The sequence below is a fragment of the Monopterus albus genome, unplaced genomic scaffold (genome assembly GCF_001952655.1).
Source record: "Monopterus albus unplaced genomic scaffold, M_albus_1.0 scaffold82.1, whole genome shotgun sequence".
Lineage (NCBI taxonomy): Eukaryota > Metazoa > Chordata > Actinopteri > Synbranchiformes > Synbranchidae > Monopterus > Monopterus albus.
The window spans coordinates 1,061,503-1,082,736 of record NW_018127962.1 but is presented as its reverse complement, the minus strand read 5'-3'; the positions used below and the strand labels follow the sequence as shown (position 1 = coordinate 1,082,736).

At 42.1% G+C, this 21,234-nt stretch overlaps 1 protein-coding gene across 1 annotated transcript in view; it reads right to left on the bottom strand.

The window, feature by feature from the left end:
- The window catches only part of clasp2 (cytoplasmic linker associated protein 2), a 53,948-nt gene that overhangs the window by 11,712 nt on the left and 21,002 nt on the right, over positions 1-21,234 (bottom strand). The window contains 22 exon segments of the mRNA XM_020606945.1: positions 558-792; positions 916-939; positions 1,089-1,189; positions 1,780-1,842; positions 2,168-2,275; positions 3,459-3,503; positions 3,698-3,871; positions 5,313-5,339; positions 6,336-6,362; positions 6,587-6,688; positions 8,251-8,274; positions 8,857-9,009; positions 9,382-9,422; positions 10,345-10,512; positions 10,766-10,843; positions 10,989-11,048; positions 11,198-11,268; positions 11,389-11,524; positions 11,705-11,850; positions 11,956-12,048; positions 12,205-12,278; positions 14,805-14,942. Coding sequence (XP_020462601.1) covers positions 558-792; positions 916-939; positions 1,089-1,189; positions 1,780-1,842; positions 2,168-2,275; positions 3,459-3,503; positions 3,698-3,871; positions 5,313-5,339; positions 6,336-6,362; positions 6,587-6,688; positions 8,251-8,274; positions 8,857-9,009; positions 9,382-9,422; positions 10,345-10,512; positions 10,766-10,843; positions 10,989-11,048; positions 11,198-11,268; positions 11,389-11,524; positions 11,705-11,850; positions 11,956-12,048; positions 12,205-12,278; positions 14,805-14,942 — 2,088 coding nt within the window.

The following is a 21,234-nucleotide window of genomic DNA, read 5'->3' as shown; positions in this document are numbered from 1 at the left end:
TGTCTGGAGAGAGGGAGGTCTGGGCATCTTTGCTTAGACTGCTGCCCCCGCGACCTGGTCCCGGATAAGCGGAAGAAAATGGATGGATGGATGGACTGAGGCTGATACTGAAGTGGGGTGGGCTTTCAGATTCAACTGAAAAATGATCATTGATAAATGATGAGGTTACATAACTCTCAGTGTGAAACAAACTGGAGCTGCATAAAATCAGTGAGCCAGGTCGTGAAGTAATAGCAGTGACTTCCTTCCTGCAGAGCTACAATGCTTGGAATCAACTGCACTTTGACTTCACTTACTTGTCACCAAATTTGTATTTTTATTGCTTAATCATGGGCTCAAAATTCTACATGAGGACCATAAACTTTAACTGTGATCACAGCAAATACGATATATTGTACTTATTTAGCAAATCCTTAAAATGTGTTTATTCTGAACAATTACACGGCTTCCAACCAGATATTTATAACATGTAATTAACTTAAAGCATACAGGATGTGAGACCGGCAGTATGAACCATTGTACAATATTATTTAGGAAAGTGTACACTGCGGTCTGGCCCTCTCCTTTTGATATTTGTTGCTTGGCTTAATGACACTGGTTCATATAGTCATCTGCAGTACTGCTGTTGCCACTAACCTCTGCCACATCTTCTGTCTGCCTCATGTAGGTGGGGATGGCTCCTCCATTCCTGGAGCTGTAGGACCTTTCTGAACAGGCGCTAGATGCGTCACTGTTAGCATCGTCATCAGAGTACATGCTGTAGTTCTCATACCGCCGCCGTGCTGGTTTCTTCTGCAGGCGGAACAGAAGGACTATGAAATTAAAATAAGAGTAATAAAGGGCACAGGATAAAAACATTCTAAGTGAATACAAACACAGCTAACACACAGGTAAGAAGCAGGAGAAGAAGCTGACCTTGGACCGCATGTCTCCCAACAGCTGACAGCATTAAACAGAGGTGGAACCAGGGGTTAGTCAACATAAATATTTGCGCTCCAGGTGTGAGCTCTACATGGCCACAGCTAAATGGAATGTGCACAGAGTGGGTTTTGGCATGTTTCTGTATGAAAGTTTGTGCGTTTTCATACCAGTGCATCTGCAAGAGCCTCCTCTACATCTGAGCCTGTGTTGAGGACCCTCATGGCACTGACTGAAGAAGAGAGACGACTGGACTGACTGATGCCAAAACCTGATCGTGAACAGAGAGAGACAGACCAATGGAAAGAGGAAGGACAGACAAGACAGCAGGGGGAAAAATGTTAAAAAAATTCAAAATAAAAGACTCAAGTTCAGCAACTCTCCCCCCTACTCAGCCTGTCTCTCACTTGTCCACTGACGATCCACCATCCAAGTGTCTCACTCTTTTCATCATCCATTCTGACATTTATTCAACCCATACATGCTGCACTTCCCATGAGCCAACCTAAAAGTTGATGTGATGACTTGTTAGGTGACACTGCAGGTGCCACTGGAGGAGAAAGAACACAGGAGAACACCTTGGTGTCCCCACAGATGGGGCAGAGCTAAATAAAGAAAACAAATGGGCACTGGTAAGACTGGCGGGATGGTTGTGAACTGGCAACTGAACAGGTGGAAGCATGCGATTCCACTGGAGGGCTTGACATCCTGGAGCATAATGTAAAAAGAAAAAACGAAGGCCGGCAAAATATTGAAAAAAGATGCGTGGCGCTAAAAAGAACTAAAAGAAAATGGAGCAAACAAATATTAAGGCAAAGTAGGTGGGTGAGCTACAGAGAAATATATGTACTCATCCTTCACCTGCAGCCCCAAAAGCATCAGGTGTGTGGAGCGCTCCAGTGGAGCGAGAGTAGCTCCGTGTTGCTGCAACCAAGATTAAAACACACACATACAGAATTTAACACTCACACGCACAAGACATACAAAACCCACACGCTGATTTGAACAGAGTGTGGGAGCAGGAAGAAAGGCTGAAAAACATGCAAGTGACGTTTTGTGAATCACCCTCAACTTTCCAAAGTGTTGAGATTTTATTTTTTAAATTTGGTTTAAAATCATACATGAAGACCTTATTTGATTTGCACTAACTTAATGTAGAAAAGAATGGTTGTTATTCTTTTTTACTGTCATACTCATCCTGATTTTACTACTCATCCCTCCTGGTTACCTGTCAGCTACTGCTACTCACCAAGGGGAGTGAAGGAGCGTACGGGGCTGGCGTCCCGGCTGCTCTCCCTGCTGGCCTCTCTGCTGCAGCCCTGACTCATACTGGGCCGTGGGATACGACTGCCCCGAGCTAACGCCAGCCGGGTTACAATGCCAGGCCACAGCAGAGGGAAAGGAAGAGGAGGGGGGAAACAAGGAAAAGGCAGTGGAGGAAAGAACAGTGGTAGTAAGAACATAGAGGACAAAAGGAAGGAACATGAAGATGACAGGCGAAGAAAGAAAGCAGTAAAGAAGAACAGAGGGGATGGTACATGGATAAAGACATGAATAAGACAGTAGAGGTAAGAATGAAAAACTAAACAAAAGACTACGAGCACAGGTCTACTGGCCATGAGGGAGCATCTCAGCTGACTTTAGTCAATTATTCTCCCAATTCTCCTCAGAAGAACAGGACCACAGCAAACTACTTTCATCTTACAATGATTGTACTGATTATAATTTTGATTAGGGCTGCAGCTAGAAATTACAGTCTGTATCATTCAGTCTATTCACGTTATTTTAAGTGATGTTGTGTACCTTATAAAAATTTACTAGGAAAAAAACAGCACAAAAACACACAATCACATTTGAGAAGCTAGAACTCTTTAATATCAGACATTCTATGAAAAAATATGAATTGACTGTAAAAAATTGTCAAGGATTAATATTACGTTAATTGGTTACTTGTTTCTGCCCCAGATGAGATGCACCTGACAGTAGCACAGGGCTGCTGGACTCACATTTACACAAAACAAAGTCTGACATTCACATACACTCAGGCACACACAGAAAGGAAAAAGTGATTTAGCAATCGTGGGGGTGGATGAGGGAAGGATCTGCATTTTCATCCATTAGCATCGCAATCAACTTAACTGTTCATTGCTATGTTCATCTTTTTCATCATCTACCAAGACAATCAGGGTTAATTACAGCCTATTAAACGGTCACAAAGCCCTGATGCAGCTTCACTGATCCTGCAAGAAGGTTCGTTCACTGACCGCTAATAGGTTAGTAAAGAGAGGGAGGGGGTGTGTTCATGCGTGGACATCTGATCAGGGACACCCTTCATCAGAACAACGCAGCCAGGAAGTCACAGACCGGTTAGAGAGATGGAGGTATGCTACAGCTTTGAGGAGGGATTTGGATGGCGGGAAAGATATGTAATGATTAATGGAAGTAAAGAATGAAGGATGATTAAAGATGAGGAGAGAAAGTGAGGATGAGATGAGACAGAAATAGATAACAGGGCGGTGTGGTTGAGGTCGGAGCCTTACCTCCTCTGCTTGCTCCATTGTAGACTGAACTAATGCTGGAGGGGGCTACAGGACAGAGGAATGAAGAAGGAGAGAAGGGAGGGCAGGTAAAGGAGCAGAGGAGGAAATGGTGAACAGGACGGAAGAAAACTGTTTATCTAAGGGGCTGTGGGTGGTTGAGTGTAGTTTTGTGTTCTGCTTGTATAAAAGCAAGCAGTTATGTAACCTCTCATCATTTGCTATCCAACTATTGTAGGAACATAAATATAAAAGGAAGAAGTTTATTGATCAGTTGAAATGGATGCGGCGGGGGATGCGGCTGCGTCTGTGTCCGTCCCCGCTGGAGCTGCCCAGCACCCTGTGTGCCCCCGAGCTCATGGTGCTCAGGGCTGTACTTGTCAGCACACGACCTGGGGAGCCACTCCGGCTGCCAGCTACAGAGAGACGCAGAGAAAGAAGAGGAAACACACAGAAAAGGAGAAAGTAAGAGTCAGAGCCTTAAATTAGACAAGGGGCATTTCACAATGAAAGTTATAGATCTTTTTATAAAAATGGTGGCAAGTTTTGTATACATACAACCGAATGCGATCAACTAATGTTACTATGTTCCAAGTACTCTTTTCAAAATTCAGTATGCATGTTAAAACTGAGGTCACTGGAAAGAGGATTCTTGGGGCTAGGAGAGCTGAAAACCAAACTAAAAGGAAAGTGTATTTACAACGTGCAATGACTTTAGTGTTGACACATGTTAATCCAAAATCTTTCATATAAAAGTGACACTGACAACTCCACAGTTTTACATGAATATCTTTGGTAAGAGGTGTCAACTTCTCCTCCCCATGATGTCCTGTCTCTGAGTGCAAAGTGTGTCGTCTTCTACAGTGACACATTACTATCAACCAGAGAAGCTGCTCTGCAGTGCTGAATATTAAGTGTGCGAACAGACTTCTGGCGAACAAGCTCCAGAGCTGAACATCAAGACGGAGCTACAATGACTGAATGTGAGTGAAGATGAGCATGCAGACCAAACTCTCTGGTTCTCTCAGACACAAAAACATACACACACACACACACACATAAAAAAAGACTTCATATGTACTAGCACCCAGTGTCACAAAGCTAAATAAATACATCTAAGTGACGGGAAAGAAACATAGAGGAACTGTTCTGGCATTTCAAGGCAATATACAACAAACCGCAATTTTATGAATTTATATTTTACCATGTGAATATTTGAGCCTCTGATGAGGTCTAGTTACTCTTTACTGTTACTTTTCCCAGGTAGCTCACCTATCCTTTCTCCCGCTTCCATTTACAGACACATTAAACCCATGCTGACACTGAACCTACAGCTACAATTCTGTTAAGCTGCTAGAAGACTTTAATGCCTGTTGAATTACAACATGATCTGATTTTAACACTTTGACTAGGTTAAAGACAATGAACTACATAAGTCTACTAAGCCAAAGTAGACAACACTTAGGTTTACATTTGTGGGTGCCTATTACACTCATGAAATGTGAATGTCTGTTTTACAAGTAAAAAGAGTTTTACTTTTGAACTCCACCTTTTGTTTCTACTTTCGTAGTATAACTACCTTTGGCTCTTTCTCTTTGAAGAAAATAATTTGGCTACATCCACGCACACACAATAGTGCATAAACACGAGGCTCCAAAAACGGTGTGTTTATCATGATCGTAGAACAGCCATGTTAACAGTATGTGCCTACACGTCCCAGCATGCCTCAGCCAGAGTGGTGGGTGGGTCTGAGGTGATCTTTCTGGGTGTTCGTGAAGGAAGGGGCAGTCAGTGCACCAGACGACAAGGAGCTAAGATAAAGAGAGCGGGTAAAAAGAAGTAGCGCTGGACTCTTACCACCAACAGGGGTAGCAGACTGAGATCCTGAGGCATTAAGCCCATTGGTTGAGAGGAGGGGAAAAGCAGAGGCGAAGGGGAAGGAACAGCAGATTAAACCTGATGAATTATGGGTGTTAATGGCACAGAGTACGATGGAAGCGCATCCTGGTGTTCCATACAATAAATGAAGGAAAGGCTGAAGAACTTTGATTAAATAAATCCATTTATGAAAGAAAAAACAAGTGTCACTTAAACACACACACACTGAACTGGCTGCAGATGATTGCCTGGGAGAAGCGGTGCATGTTGGGAGAGCTGGCATTTATATGAAGCAAAGCCTGTTCACAATGACGAAAAAAAAAGTGACTCAAATAAAATATGCTCAAAAATACCCACACAGTTGCTTTCACACATATGTAGAAATGATTCTAACCCTCTGTGCAGCTGCCATTTCCTCTCTGTTAATCTGCAGTTCTGAGATTTGGGCTTTGACTTCATCAAACAACTTCCATTTGGTCTCTTATTTACATGTCCAGATCTGATTGGTACATTAGGCTGTGGTCCAATTACTTTGCACTTCTGAAGTGGTCTCCTAACTGTTACAAGCAACATGTTAGCTCTAAGTGTTCTCGGAGAGCAGTTACAATCTAATTGGCTTCTGTATAACAGCAGTGTAGCTTACTCAGTTGCTTGCGTTACACTTCTTTTTAAAACTTTATTTAGTGAATTTCCAAACAGATAACAGGCAGATAGCATCAGTAAGTGTCAAGTAACATCTGAAATAGACAAAGAATAAAGAGCAGTTTGTCTTACACTTCTTAAAAGTATTATAAATAATGTAAGTGACAGCCAGAGCCAGGCTAGAGCTGCGGAATTAACTGTCCACCACACCATCCTCAGTGATAAGACACGGCATGCAGAGAAAAACATTTCACTCTCTCCTCTTTACAAAAAAACACCTTGACCAGAATGAGAGCAATAGCAGGTAGGCCACCATTCCCACTGTGGTATACAAAGACACACACACACAAAACGGAATACCTGGTGTGCAATCGGATTCGTCGGAACCTGAAGGCACAAAAACATTCACATGGAGCTTATTGTCACCATGAAGGCAACATGTAAAGAAAGTCCAAAATAAGAGCCTGAGAACCTACAAACACACACTCCAAGAAGCCACATACACAAAGTATTTCTGTTGGTGTGTATGTGATGCTCTAAGTGAACTCGATACCCAGTATATCCCACTCAGCTAGGTTTTAGTTATGCTGTGTGTGAGGGAGCGCACATACGTTGCGACTGGGAGACCATCTTGGTGCGGCTGCGTCCCCGTGAGTCCACCTGACTGGACACACTGCTGGCAGTAGACAGGGGCTGCTTGGTACGTACACGCCCTGTATGTATATGGAGAGGAAATAGTAAAAACACACAAAACTCCACACAGTACTCCCAAAGTTACCACACCTAATCACAAGAAGTTTATAACCAAATGGAACCCAGAAACTAAGAAGCACTAAAGGTCACGAAATGCAACTAGTGCTGGAAACTGCTGAATGGTCTGATCTTAAACTAGACACTCAGATTCAGCCAGGTGCACACACACAACTACACCAGGGATGTTTTAGTTGATTAGAATCCAGTCTTAGTAATGTTAAATTCTGAAAACTGGTTAATAAACCAGTTGTCCAAGTATATGAAGCATTTGATGAAACTAGCAACCATCGGCAGCATTTGAAAGAATGAGTAAATATTAAAGCTAACAGGGCAAAGAACTTATCGATTAAAAGGCAGAACTTCTTAACTGCATTAAAACATAACTGATTAGTCGATAATCAACAGTTGCCAATCATCTTCTGTTGCTCCCACTGAATCGAATGGGTTAAGTATGTCCAAACTTTTCAACTGCAATTTCTGTTCATGTCAAGCCATTCCTCTATTCAAACACTAGCTCATATGTACTACTAAGAAAAACAAACATGATTGCACAATTAAGGTTGGATTGGTGATGGTAAACTTTTTGATTTAGAAACTCAGGATGTCAATTAAAATGTTTCAACTAGAACATCCCCAAAAAGTGAGTACAACCATATAAACCTAACCAGTCTTACCATTGTCTGACCTGGTTCCTACAGATGGACAAAGAAGGGGCATGTTGTAAATATGAAATACTTCACCTAATAGGTGTATAAAATGCAAAATAAACATCCTAAGTATCCTAGTAAAAGTCAATACCAGAATGATCAAGCTTAAAACAGCTGGTTAGACCATTTCCCTATTAAAAATAATATTAAACTGTAGCAAAACATAAGATGATCTTCGACATGTAATTATATTCATGATGTGATGAGTAGGACAGTAACACAAATGAGGGATAAATACAGAGACAGATGACAAATGAAAGGAAAAACCAAAATAAAGTGTCTCATTAAGGTGTTGGGCGACCACGTGCCACCAGAGCAGTTTGAGTCTGCCTTGGCAATGATTCTCCAAGTCTCTGGACTCTAGACCCTACTGGCAGGATGAACCCCACTGATCCATAAGATATTCCCTCCTTTGTTTCCCTCCTGGTGTTCTGATGATGGTGGTGGAGATGCTGTCTAATACATACAGTATGTCGGTTATAAATCTCCCATAGGTTCAAACTGAGTTGAGATCTGGTGACTGTGAAGGTCATAGCATATTATTCACATCATTTTCATACTCCTCAAACCGTTCACTGATCCCTCATGCCCTATGGATGGGGACACTGTCATCCTGGGAGAGGCCGCTCATTTATTCTGGTTTTCCCTTTAATTTGTCACCTGTCTGTAAATTTGATAACAGGGGGCGCTGTAGCCACACACTGCAACAAAAGGCCTTAACATGGACTGTAATGAAGTGAGAAAAGGGACAGAAAAACAAGAGAAAGAAGAAATTTGAGTAGCTTGTTGGTGGTTGCAAAGTGAGACGATCTTACCATCCATTTTATCAGAGGTCTCATCTTAAGTAGCAGAGAAAGAAAGAGGGTGAAAGGCAAAGGGGAAAACAAAAGGAAATGAAAGGATTGATAGAAATGATTTTTAAAAGTGAATGAAAAGGGAAAAATAAAAGGTGCCAGTAACAGGAATAAAGAATGTAAGATAAAAGAAAAAGGGCAGAAAAGAGAAACAAGAGAACGCTGTGTATTAGTAAAAGACCATCTGTTTAACAGAGAACCATGCAACATAGAAACATACAGAGACATACCAACACACTATACAATATTCATATACAGAACATGCACAGACTGTCCATAACAAAACACACACAGGATACATTAACAGGTAATGAGCAGGCAGCAAGAGAGGAGGGGAGCGAGGCCAGTCCAAACACTGAAACGTGAGTGTGTAAGTCCATCCTTATAGACTGTTTGGTACAAAGATGTTGTGAGTTGTGCTCAAAGTGACTTTAACTTCCTGCTTCTACCTGTCAGAAACTTGAGTAGTGCTTCCTTTAATATGGTTGTAAAGGACTGTGACATCCTGGTTATTACATGCAGACTAATGTCTGCACTGATCAGTGGTTTAACTTGACTGGCCCTTACCCAGTGAGGAATAGGAACCAGGGGTCAGTCGGCCAGCTCCCCCGGCGCGTCCCACGTGCCGGTACTTAGCGGCTGCTGCTGCGTTTACATCCACGTCGCTACGGGAACGCTGCAGGGAGGCCGGCGACACCCCACCCTTTGAACCCGCAGGGACTGATAGGACAGGAGGAGGAGTGCATTGGAGAAGGGATGGGAAGTGATGAAAGGATATATACACAACACAAACACATGCAGAAACCACACAAGACATACTGTACACAATATTGATACACAAACTGAAATATCAGAAAAAGCCAGACACCTGTGTGTTGCAACATAAACACATAACCAGATGTGACTGTACAGGACTGGAACACAGGCAAGATGTAAATGAACTGGATGGCAAATCTGAGGGTGGTCTGAGCTTTGTTGAAGCTGCTGGGTATGTGTGTGTCACAGGACTAAGTGAGTATGAGATTATGTGTTTGAGAGAGATTGCATATGTGTCTACCGCTATGTGTGTGTGTGTGTGTGTTCCTGACTCACCTCGGCCTGGAGCTGCTGACCATTTCGAAGACAGAGGGCGACTAACAAAAGAGGGAGAAAAGTAGGTCAGCACACTACAAAACACACACACAAAAAGTACTGGGTGATAGAAATAGTTTACAGATTTTCAGCAAAGTATGAAGTGATATTACACTGTGATTTCTATAAGCAATGTGCAGAGGTCACCCTAAAAAAAGCTATGGTCACAGACTTCGAATGTAAACAAGTAAATGAGCTTCGGAAGTTTTCAAATAAAAGTGTGAATGAGGGGCAACAAGTAATGCTGATTTACTGAAATATTTCATTTTCCTAACCGTTTGGATCTCCCAATGTTTTTAAGACCACACGTGAACTGTGTATTTTACATTTAAACTATCTTAAAATAGCATGCATCATAATTATATTATTTACATCATATACACTTTTAGTCAGCACTACAACACTGCTTATTCTCTGAGCAACAACTACAAACTGTTATCATATTGTTCAGTATTCACCGACAGCGAGTCTGGTACAAGCAAGTGTAGCAGGAAAGAACATCTTTCTGCTTTGCTCATATTTCAGCTTGCTGTAGTATTGTTTGCCAGCAGAACACAATATAGACATGGTAAAACAATGACAGATCCAAAACACTGGGGTTGGAATACGATGCCCTGAATAACCTGAGAATTTCTTTGTCTGACTTTTTTTTTTAAGGTTTAACATTCACAGATGAAGTTACTGGGCATTGTGTTTGTCTACTTTCATCCTTTACTGATGCATAAAGCCGAAAGGATGAGATATTAGAGGAGAACAGGGAAAGTAAACCGAGGAGATTTGATCCATGTACAGCAAGAGTATCCAACAAAGAGTGTACAAGTCCATAGAAGGCACCTTATAAAACATTTCTCAAAATAGTTCCTGCCAAAATGACTTCAGTGTTCATTTTTCCAGGCTAAAAGTGCTGTGCTGAACATTGATTACTTGAGGCTCTCTTGAGAGGAGGATGACGAGCGGTCACTCTGGGGAAGTGAGGCCACACTGCTAGAGCTCTTCAGGCAGGACTGAAGGGTCCTCTGATATGACGGCTCCAAGGAATTGTAGAGTGCATCAGCCTCTGCTGGAAAGTGGTTCCTCAAACCCCAGTAGGTTCTGATAGAGACCACAGAAAAGAAGAAAATGGGAACGGAGATGGACAGAGAAAGAAGAGAAGAACAGATACCAATGGAAAAAGTCAGAGTGAGGCCAAACAGATGGGTGAGAAAGGAGGTAATAAGGTGATGGAGGGAGAAGAAGAGAGCACTCAAGGCATTCAAACAGGAAAAGGAGGGTGCTGAGAGATTTAACAGTACTTCTCTTTCACATAATGTTATTTCAAAAAAATGCCCATGTGTGTGGTCCTTACTTGCGGGCCTCCACTCTGGCCTCTGAGTCGGCATCTCGAATTCCCTTCTTGATACTTTCAGCCAGAACAGCAGTGTGCCTGCAGAATACACACAAAAAGTATGAATGCCAAGTGTGAACAAGAAGAAAAACATGCTTTAAACATGTTTTATCCTTTGTAAACGACACTGTGAATGCTGTATAGTCATGCTTTTGCTTTGAAGCATGCTGAAATCAATCCTCACCTCTCCAATGAGTGGGTTTGCCATTCCTGTAGCAGAAGATCCAAGAAAACATAACAGCGCCTGGTGATGATATGTTTCCATCAGCACAAAAACCACAGCTTAATATCATCACTAACATTCTTATTAGGATTTTATGGTTGAGCATTATCTGAGAGCTGCTCATCAACACACTAGCCCATTTATCATTGTAGCATCTTTGGTAATCTCACCTTCTAACAGCAACAGACTTGGATGTGCAGTTACTGGTTATCAGGGGGATGAGCCTAGGGACGTGGGTGTGCTGCACCCGCAGACAAAGAGCAGAATGTGAATGATGTGAAAAGGAAGATGCAGCAGCAGTACAAACACTGAACATGAGGTATCTAACAAGACTGTTCAATGATGCATTTGCAGAACTCACCCGTATGATGATGCGAATGGCCAACACACCAGAAGTTGCCATGACTTTGGCACAGTTGGGGATGAGGTTGAACAGGACAGGAACAATGGCTTCTGCTCCATGGTCAAACTTATTCCCCAACACTGATGAGAGGTGGCTACAAGAACACACACTAGAAGTGTTATAAACACCGAACAACCAAAAGTGTTCCTTATACACAAAAACATGTAAAAATTAACAGGTTAGATTATGGCCGACAACTGAGTAACACAGTAAATTCTGCATATTTTGTCAAATTTGCCACCCGGTGATGAACGTTTCTGTAAGCAACACTCACGCCACAGTGATGCAGGCCTCTCGGACCACTTGTGAGCGCAGGTCTTTTGCAGACAGTTTGAAGGCTCCATCTAGCAGCCGTAGGTGCTGGTAAAAACAGTCGTAGTTGGCTGCGCCTGCCACCAGCAGTGACCGAATTTTTTTCAGCTGTAAAAAAAAAAAAAGGTTAAAAAATGCAGAGAACACACTCTTCGTGATCAGATAGTAAAGTAATGTAAAAAAAAAAAAAAGGGTTATTTTAGATCTACTGACAGCATTGGCTCTCTGGTCCCAATCATGTTTGTCGTCAGAGCAAATCTCACGGATCTTATTCAGGTTGTCCTCAAGATCCCTTGTTGAGTAGATCTGTATAGAAACAGAAGGGAAACAAGATAGGGGAAGGGAACGAGGTGTAAAGGGCAGAAAAAGTCTCAGTCTGGCTTTGATAACCGGTAAATCTTTGTTATTAAATGGGCTGAATGTGCACAACTGTCTGAATTGATGCTCCTGTGTGCAGTGTACCTGGACAGTAGGGACATCTGTGAAGGCTTTAATGAAATCTTCTTCATCAACTGCCCCAGCACTTTCCTTAGATACTGCAAAATAAAAGCAAAGTCAATTAATGTGTTTATTTTTAATATTGCCTGCAAGCACTCAGCATTTCATTTATGTGATGGTTGGATTTGTAGTTCTGGTTTAAGTTCTGGCTGAAAAACAATGGCATTTCAAATTACACGCACACACGCTACGCCCACTTAAGTTAGTGGGAGCAGCCTGTGTTTCTAATAGACATCTTGCCAGTAATGGGCCTGTCAATCATAACTTTCTGGGGGTGGTGAGAAGTTCAGTGGACCATAGCAGTCTAAGAGGAATAGAGTGTTAAAGAGAGAGAAGAGAGGAGACTGAAGAGCAGATGTAAACATGGCGGAGGAGCACTTGGTATAAACATAGAGGCAGTACAAACATATCCTTTCCTCCTCTCCCTGAGGCTGGTTTCCACATCATACTGTACTACAAAGACACATCATGTCAAAACTCTACATTGTAGAGCTGGGAACCCTGGATGTAATCAGCTGCTGAGCTGTAGGCACTATCCTCTGTGACTTTCAGGGTCCAAGACAGTAGCAGCGTGGCCACCACTCATTCATGACTATTTCCAATTATTTTTATTGCCAGCTTTTTGAAATGATAAGGTTCATGGCATGTTATCAGGGTCAACTGTTATGACTGCAATACTAATTACAGTTCTGCTGACATGTGATGCCTTGCCAGTAACACAAACCAACTTTGATATCAGAAACACTTTATCATAAAAAAGTATTCTACCTTAAATTGTACAAAATTTAGTTACTTGTGGAAATGTGGGAGATTATATTGTATAAATGTGATTATTAACCAGCTGTTCGGGGGCTAAAAAAAGTCTACTGCTAGGAAGGTCAAACATTCTTTCTGGGAGCAGGATGACACTGAACCGAAATTCAAAACATACGCTTTTAAAACCTATAAACACTGAAATTATAATTTTTTCTGTTCTCCTGTAATGAAGACAAGCCAGTGAGACAGTTTATGCAATCATTATCTTTTTTTTTCGGTCTGAAATACATTGAAAACCACCTCATTTTGGAGTCCAGCCCACTCAGAAGAAAAAAGAACCCAGAGCTTCTCCTCTTGACCCAAAAGTCCCAGAAGGGGTTTTGTACTGGTGAAACGAACTGTCACTCAGATTGTAGCCAATCCCCCTGAACGGTAGTACTGCACCTTCAGAGTGGTCATGGCCTGATCCTTCCCAGTACAGCTTTAATTTTTTTTGTTTCTATTACTGTGAGTTACTGGTAAAATTTAAATATTCAACTTCTGTCTGAATCTTGCTGTTGGGTGTTGCCAGACTGTGTGGGCGACTACATCATCTAAATGCAAATGCAAATGCAGACAAGGCCACACATTGCTGCCATCACAGAAACTATTCTTATATAGCACAAGAAATGCCAGACAACCAATTCACAAAAAATTAAATTAAACACCTGAACAATATGACAGGCATCCCAACAGCCCCTACACCTCAGATGCAAGTGAGTGAATCTTACTGATTTGTGACAAAGGTAAAATCAGGTCTTTTTCACATTCAACTTCACAAGGTCAAAGATTTAGAGCTGTAGTTATGTGTGAAAATTACCCAGCATGCCCTTGATTTCAGCCCCTTGCCGTCTATCTACAATCAATAAATAATCTATGTGACAAAAGATCAGCCTTGTGTTTCCAACCAACAGCGCAATTACAAAGACTGCTTGCTTGTAAACACGCAATTATGAGCGTGTGTGTAACATTGCTGACACAGATACATCAGCAGGAGTCGAAGGCACGGTGGTGGGAACAGCTTTCTTACAGTAGAGAGGAAGACGGGAAAAATCGATACATGCAAAGAGGAAGCAAACATAACCCTCCAGCCATCTACAGCAGGAGGGAGACTTGGCAAAGCAGAGGATGCTCTCTAAACAGGAAGGTGATATAAATTGCTTCAGAGCCAGATCTTCTGCAGCCCTGAAATATTAGCACAGATATGAGGCTGATAAGAAAACGACAGCATCAGATTTCTGAGGGGAAGGAAACATGTTGCACTGAAAGCTTTATGACAAACTATCTGCCCCATTTCAAAGTCCTCACATCACGAATTCAGCTAAAAGTTAACCTTCAGTTAAGGGTGATGACTCAAAAGAATTGAAGTGTCGCCTCCTTTTGCATCAATTTTTTTTCTGCATGTTCTGCAGACAGGGTAACTGTCATCAATTGAGCCACCCTCTTGTAAAAACCAAAATATGCTCACACTTCAAACATAGTCTGCTTTAATGGATGAAAAATCTCCAGAGAATTGTCACTCGATCTGTCACTGTATTCCGCCATGTTTTCACTGACTGAAACAAACAAATGTTGCAGACTGCACTTGCGTCCGAGAACCTTTAGCTAACCTCAATTGATCCCGGACAAATTTGAAAAGTTTGAGTACACCGATCTGAACACTAACAACAGATTATCTTATCTCGTCTTTTGATTCATATGTATTTAGGTGAAAAAGAAAAGAGCACAGACACCAGGGTTGGGGTCAGTTTACATGCTAATTTAAATACCTAGTTTGCCACCAGTAGCACTGGGCCTACGTGCAGCGGAAGACTCTGCAGGCTTCTTGGGAACTTTAGGAACTTTGAAGGCAGACTGGGCTGATGAACGATTCCCGTCCACACTGTCGTCGTCATCAAAACTGCGATCTGGAAGAAGAAGAGAGCTGAGTGTTACCATCCATATCCAGGTTTTTGTAAATCCTTTTACTGAGTCAAGTAGTTACTATTGATCTCTCACAATACTGAAAATCATGGTCTTCAAAAACAAACCATAACATGATAAACTATTTTATTAATTCAAGTCTGCACGAGAATCATTGTAAACTATCAGTGAGTCCAGAATCACATGACCTGAAAAAGTCAAAAGGATCAACATCTGCCCTCACAAACAAAGCATGCTGAAAGCAGCTTCCTAAAATGTTAACTAAAAATCTATAATTATTCAAACCCTCAGGCTCATTATTATTATTATTATTATTATTATTATATGCCATGTTGTGAGAGCATGAAGCCATTAGAGGACAATGAACACTAGAAATAAAAGTAAAGGTGAGAAGCAAAGAACAGAGGAAGTTGTAGTCAGCTTGGTCAGGAATCATTTATCCATCCATCCATCCATCCATCCATCCATTTTCCTCCGCTTATCCGGGACCAGGTCACGGGGGCAGCAGTCTAAGCAAAGATGCCCAGACTTCCCTCTCTCCAGACACTTCCTCCAGCTCCTCCGGGGGACTGCCGAGGCATTTCCAGGCCAGCTGAGAAACACAGTCCCTCCAGCGTGTCCTGGGTCTTCCCCGGGGCCTCCTCCCGGTAGGACCTGCCCGGAGCACCTCCCTAGGAACGCGCCCAGGAGGAATCCGAAACAGATGCCCAAGCCACCTCAGCTGGCTCCTCTTGATGTGGAGGAGCAGCGGTTCTACTCTGAGCTCCTTCCAGATGACCGAGCTCCTCACCCTATCTCTAAGGGTGTGCCCCGCCACCCTGCAGAGGAAACTTATTTTGGCCGCCTGTATCCGGGATCTTGCCCTTTCGGTCATGACCCAAAGTTCATGACCATAGGTGAGAGTCGGAACGTAGATTGACTAGTAAATCGAGAGCTTCGCCTTAGAGCTCAGCTCCTTCTTCACCACGACGGATCGGTACATCGATCGCATTACTGCAGAAGCTGCCCTATAGTTGGAATCATTTAACCAATACTAATTACAATCACACCCCTGATTAGAACAAAACACAAACCCACATACATATACAATAATTTCTAAGAGCACAATAACAGATCTAACAGTCAGGCTGTCCACCCATTCCACCAGTGACTGACAGAACTCTCTGGAGTCCAAGCACTCAATCTATTTGCTAGCAGAAATCACGCTAGCTACAAAGCTAGCACTGAACTTGAGACACACTCGCAGTAATGGTTCAGCATTTGGAATGTGCATCTACCAGTGTCTTCCACATGTAGGAAAGGCTGTATATGATAACAAGTCAACTGTGGAGATCAAACTGTTGGCACAGGAATGTAGTTGCGTCCTGGTCTCTCTGACAACCAGTCATAGAGAAATGCGCCAAAGCCACCACCCTCCACCTCGGCTCATACATCAACTTACCTACACACAAACACAGTCAACATGCAAAATCAATGACAGGCATGCGCACGTCTCCTTACAAGCCACATGTTCACAGTGACCACAGAGCATACTGTGTCAACCTCGGTAAACGTTGAGTGGACATGTACAGAAACAGACATAACTGACATTGTCTTTTGTGAAACATTTACACAGTCATCAACACATACACACACCAACTCACACGGGTCCATCCCTGCACTCACAGTCACAGATCCGCTGGCAGATAAGTCGCCTCATGCTTCAGCGAGGGCGTGGCATTGGGGTCCCCCTCTTCTCCAAGCCGTACCCCCAAGACACATACACACAGTTCAGAGAGGGACTAAAGCTGCACACCCACACAGCTGTCTGTAAAGCTCTCCACCCATACAAGTGCCGGCATTTTCTTTCACTCCTCTCTAGCTTCTGTACCTCCCTCTCTCTCCCAGCATCTCTCCTCCTTCCCTTAGCAGCCTCACAGCCAGTCACACGAGAAATGACATCATGGTGTTGCAGCCAGTGTGGAGGCGGGACTATGAATGTGTGTGTGTGTGTGTGCGTGATAGGAGAGAAAGGGAGACAGACACACAGCACAGGAATATTAACAGGGCCTCTCTGTGTCCCTGCCAGACCAGCTAACATAAAGTCATTACTATTGACAGCACACAATCTCCAGCAGCTTACACTTTCTCCCAATATTATCAACAACCTCTCAACACTTTTTTGTGCTGCTACGTTAACCTGTGAGACAAGAAACGTTTTATTCATTCTCTCCTTCCCCACATACACAAAAGAACAAAAGCTGGAGCAATGATCAAAGGAGGGGAGATGAATTGGTGTAGTGGGGTACCACACCCCTCCATCTGAGGTCTTGCCACTCCCTCTTTCATACACACAAAGCGCAGCCTTTGAGTATGTGGACTTGTTTTGACTCTGAGGTCCAGGACACCAGATTTGAAATAAGGCAATGAATGAGGTTCAAGTGTTAACTTTCAGCTTTCATTTGAGAAGATTTGCATCCACAGTGGATAGGCAGTGAAGAAATGGCAGCCCTATTATAATGAATATGCAGTTGCCTAGTTTTAGGAGACAGATGTATTTACTATAAGCCCAAATAAATTATAACTAGCCTATAAATCTGTCCAACTTCAACCTAGAGGCACCAGAACACAGCCTTGCCTGGTGAACCTCTGCCAACTCTTTGCTGCAGTCATCTTGTTTTAGGGATTTTCAATTGGATTGAATTCAGGTGACTGACTGCTCCAACTACTCTGTCCTGAAATTGGAGTGCTACAGAACCACTTTTCTGATGGCTAAATCCAGTACATGAGAGGAGGGCAGTTTAACTCTCTCTATTCACACTTTACTTGTCAACCAGATGATTTGTAGCCATCCATCAAATGTTAACCTTACAAGCACCTACTACACATATAGGAACTATGCTCAGAACTTACAAAAATAATGTGTCCAGTAATTAGCAGTCAGGAGAAAAGGTTTACCATACCAAGCTGAAAGCATCCTGCAGCACACAAAGGGACAGCATGAGTGAGATGACTTATTAGGTCAGGTGCAGACTCCACCTTCTTCTGATTGATCAGGTAGGAGGGTCTCCCACCCAGACTGTTAGTGAATAAGGAGATAACCCCTCGAAACATTCTTACAACTAAACATGAACTAACCAACATTAAATAAAAACATACTCATACATAGAAATATATGAATCCTTTACGTAGTGAAATTTCAATGGTTAGTCCAATCAGATCATATAAGTGATACTTGTGCTTTGCAAACCTGGGTTTAAAATAACTTATTGATCAGCAACAGGGGTTAAATGTCTTTGCATATGGAGAAAAAGCAGTAAAACTATGTTTACCCAAAGACACTAAGAGAAATGACTTGGTCATACAATATGGGTCTTAGCATTGATTAGCATCACTGTTAGCATCTCCTGCTTTTGTCTAATCAGACCCCATGGGAGTTAATGTCTCAGGGTGAAGAGCACAGCAAAGACACCAGAGAGAGAACCGACTGCACACGTGCTGTTGCCATGGTGACTTGTGCAGCCCAGCTTCAGATGAAGAGCAGCAAATGGCAAGAAAGATGTTCAGTAAGCTCATGCACATACATTCTTATATACTATTTATTTTAACAAACAGTTGGGTTTAATGACACCAATTTCATGCTTGATTTATCAGATTAGGATGGATTCTGGTCTGATGGGGAGAAATGGATCTTCTGGTAGCATTTATGTCACCATGGAGATAACACACTGCCAGAAATATGGCACAACAAGCAAACAATAAATTTATACACACACACACACACACACACAGTGAGAGATATCAGCTCCACTGTGTACCAGGAGGTGTTGCCATGGAAACTCCAGGCTGAGATTCACTCCGCTCTCCATTTCTGGAGACGAGTCAAAAAGATGGGAGAAGATGACTGGCTTAAATGTACAGACCCATCCAGAAATGTGCTCAGATCAAAGAAATCTTAAGAACATATGCAAAAATATGAACTAATGCCTGAAAAACAAATATAATTTAAATCTACATGCAGAAGATTCAAGATATTTTATTTGCCATGTATGCACAAACAGACAGTCTAGGTATATAGGAATTCTTGTGCAGCTCTCCTTTGGAGTCAGGTAAGGAATCAAAAGCCAGAAAGAACACTTGGTCTTAAAATAAAACATTACATAAGGGCGACAGTGGAGGAAGTGAGGTAAAATGTGCACTACAATTTCTCCGTCTCTATCTAAAAAGAAAAGGACAGAAGAAATCAGGAAAACAGACTGAAACATAAAGATCTGATCACAGTCTTGCAGACGTTAAGTCATTACATCACAGATCTGTGAACACACACACACAAACAAACTGGTTTTCAGATGTGACCACATGGTGGCAGTACTGACTCTGTCCTACCTCATAGATGTATACATACACACATACACCCTGCATTGGGGCTACTCAGACATCACACAGGTGGCTGTCATGTTGGGATGGCAATGCCGCGCCTCCTGATGCATGTAGGTGTGTGAAGACTAGAGGTCCATCCACAACTAAAATAATCACAAGTCACTGAATTTACAACAAATTTTTCAACAGTTTAGTTAGTTCTAAATATCAAAAATATATTTATAATGAGTGTAAAGTGTCATCACAAATATTACAGCTGAAAATCTAACTTCACTAGAAGCAGAATCAGACATTTTCTGAACAATTTAACATTCTACATAGAGAGTCTGTTTAGGCTGATCTGTTGCAAGTGGCAGGGGAATATATATATGTCACATATTCCGACTCAGGACCATGTGCAGAGTCTGCAGATGACACAAAAAAATATTCTGATGTTGCAAAGCACTCATATGAGAATGAGAAGGGAAGAAGAACATGAGTAGCACTGCAAAAACTGGGTTGAGAGCTGATACAAAGCTACTGGCTGTCCCAACTCCAAAGTAAATGAGGAGAAGCATGTGTGCAAATAGAAGACTAGACTATGGAATCCGCTGCAAGTCCTGCAGAAAGTCGCTATGTTCAACTCAAGTATATAGGCATTTAGAATTAAAAGGTACTATAGCTCCAGTGATTAGTATTAGAGATACTACATCTACAGCCATTACAAAAAAAAAACCAACACAATAAGAAAGATATAACCACAATAAGCTAATATCACAGACTCATTAACTTAATTGGGTAATAGTAGGTCACTAATTAGTTAAAAGGGAGACTTTATTTCACAAGAATAACCACAAAATATAATGAAAGGGGTTTTATCATGGAGAAAATTGTGTCCTGTGCTTCTAAACCCTGGGGGTTTCTTATCAATAACAATCATATCATCATCATCTTTATGTTGCTTTGAACCGGAAAACATATCAGGGCAGATGAGCAGATGTTTTAATGTGGCTTCTGGGACTGAGGATGACAGAAAAAAGGGGGAAGAAGCAAAGAGTGAGAGACACACTGGAGGTGCAGGCCTGGATTCTCTAATAGAAGACAGGCTGCTCCATTTTCAGCCAAGCTCAGAGAAAATGAGCTCCTTTAATGAAAGCACACAACACACACACACACACACACACACAGGTATAATTTGAGTCCCAATTCCAAGTTGGGGAGAGGGATAAACCATAATATTCAGAGGATAGATTTGCCATGGCAACTAGTCTAGCCTGGAAACGGGGTCATGGTTTCTTATACAAAGCCTGAGATGCACTGAAGCAGAACAAGCACGTCTGCAAGAGACACTAAGTGTGTGTGTGTGTGTGTGTGTGTGTGTGTGTGTCTCAATACTCCCTGTCAACACTGAAGTCCTATGCTAGCAAAGAAAGCTGCTACTGATGATTATTAGTTTGCAATGCACTAAATATCTCTGGGCTTCTATTGCATGTGTGTGTCTCTATCTTTGTATTCACACAGAGGCAGAGCTGAGATTGGCACCAGATGCACTGACGTGCTTTACTTTCTCACACACAAACACCAGAAACATGTTTCGTTTGCCTCGACACACATTTACTGCAGAATGCACACAATTAATGAGGGATCAATTACTTGTACTTATGTTCATGTTGATGAAGGTTAATGAAGAAAACAATCCATTTTCATTAGGTTCCTGGGATGTTCTGGCAGTTCAGACTGCTATGCTCAGTCTGTGCTACATATTGGTGAATTCAAGTTACAATTTACAAGTTACAACCGTGATGAACTGTCTTTTCATTGAATTTTCTAGGAAACACATACTGTATGTAAGTAGATCTCATGTGACCCGGTGAGATTTGGTAATCAATTTATAAATGATTTTATAAAGATGATGCAAAGATGCTGAGACAGAGGGAG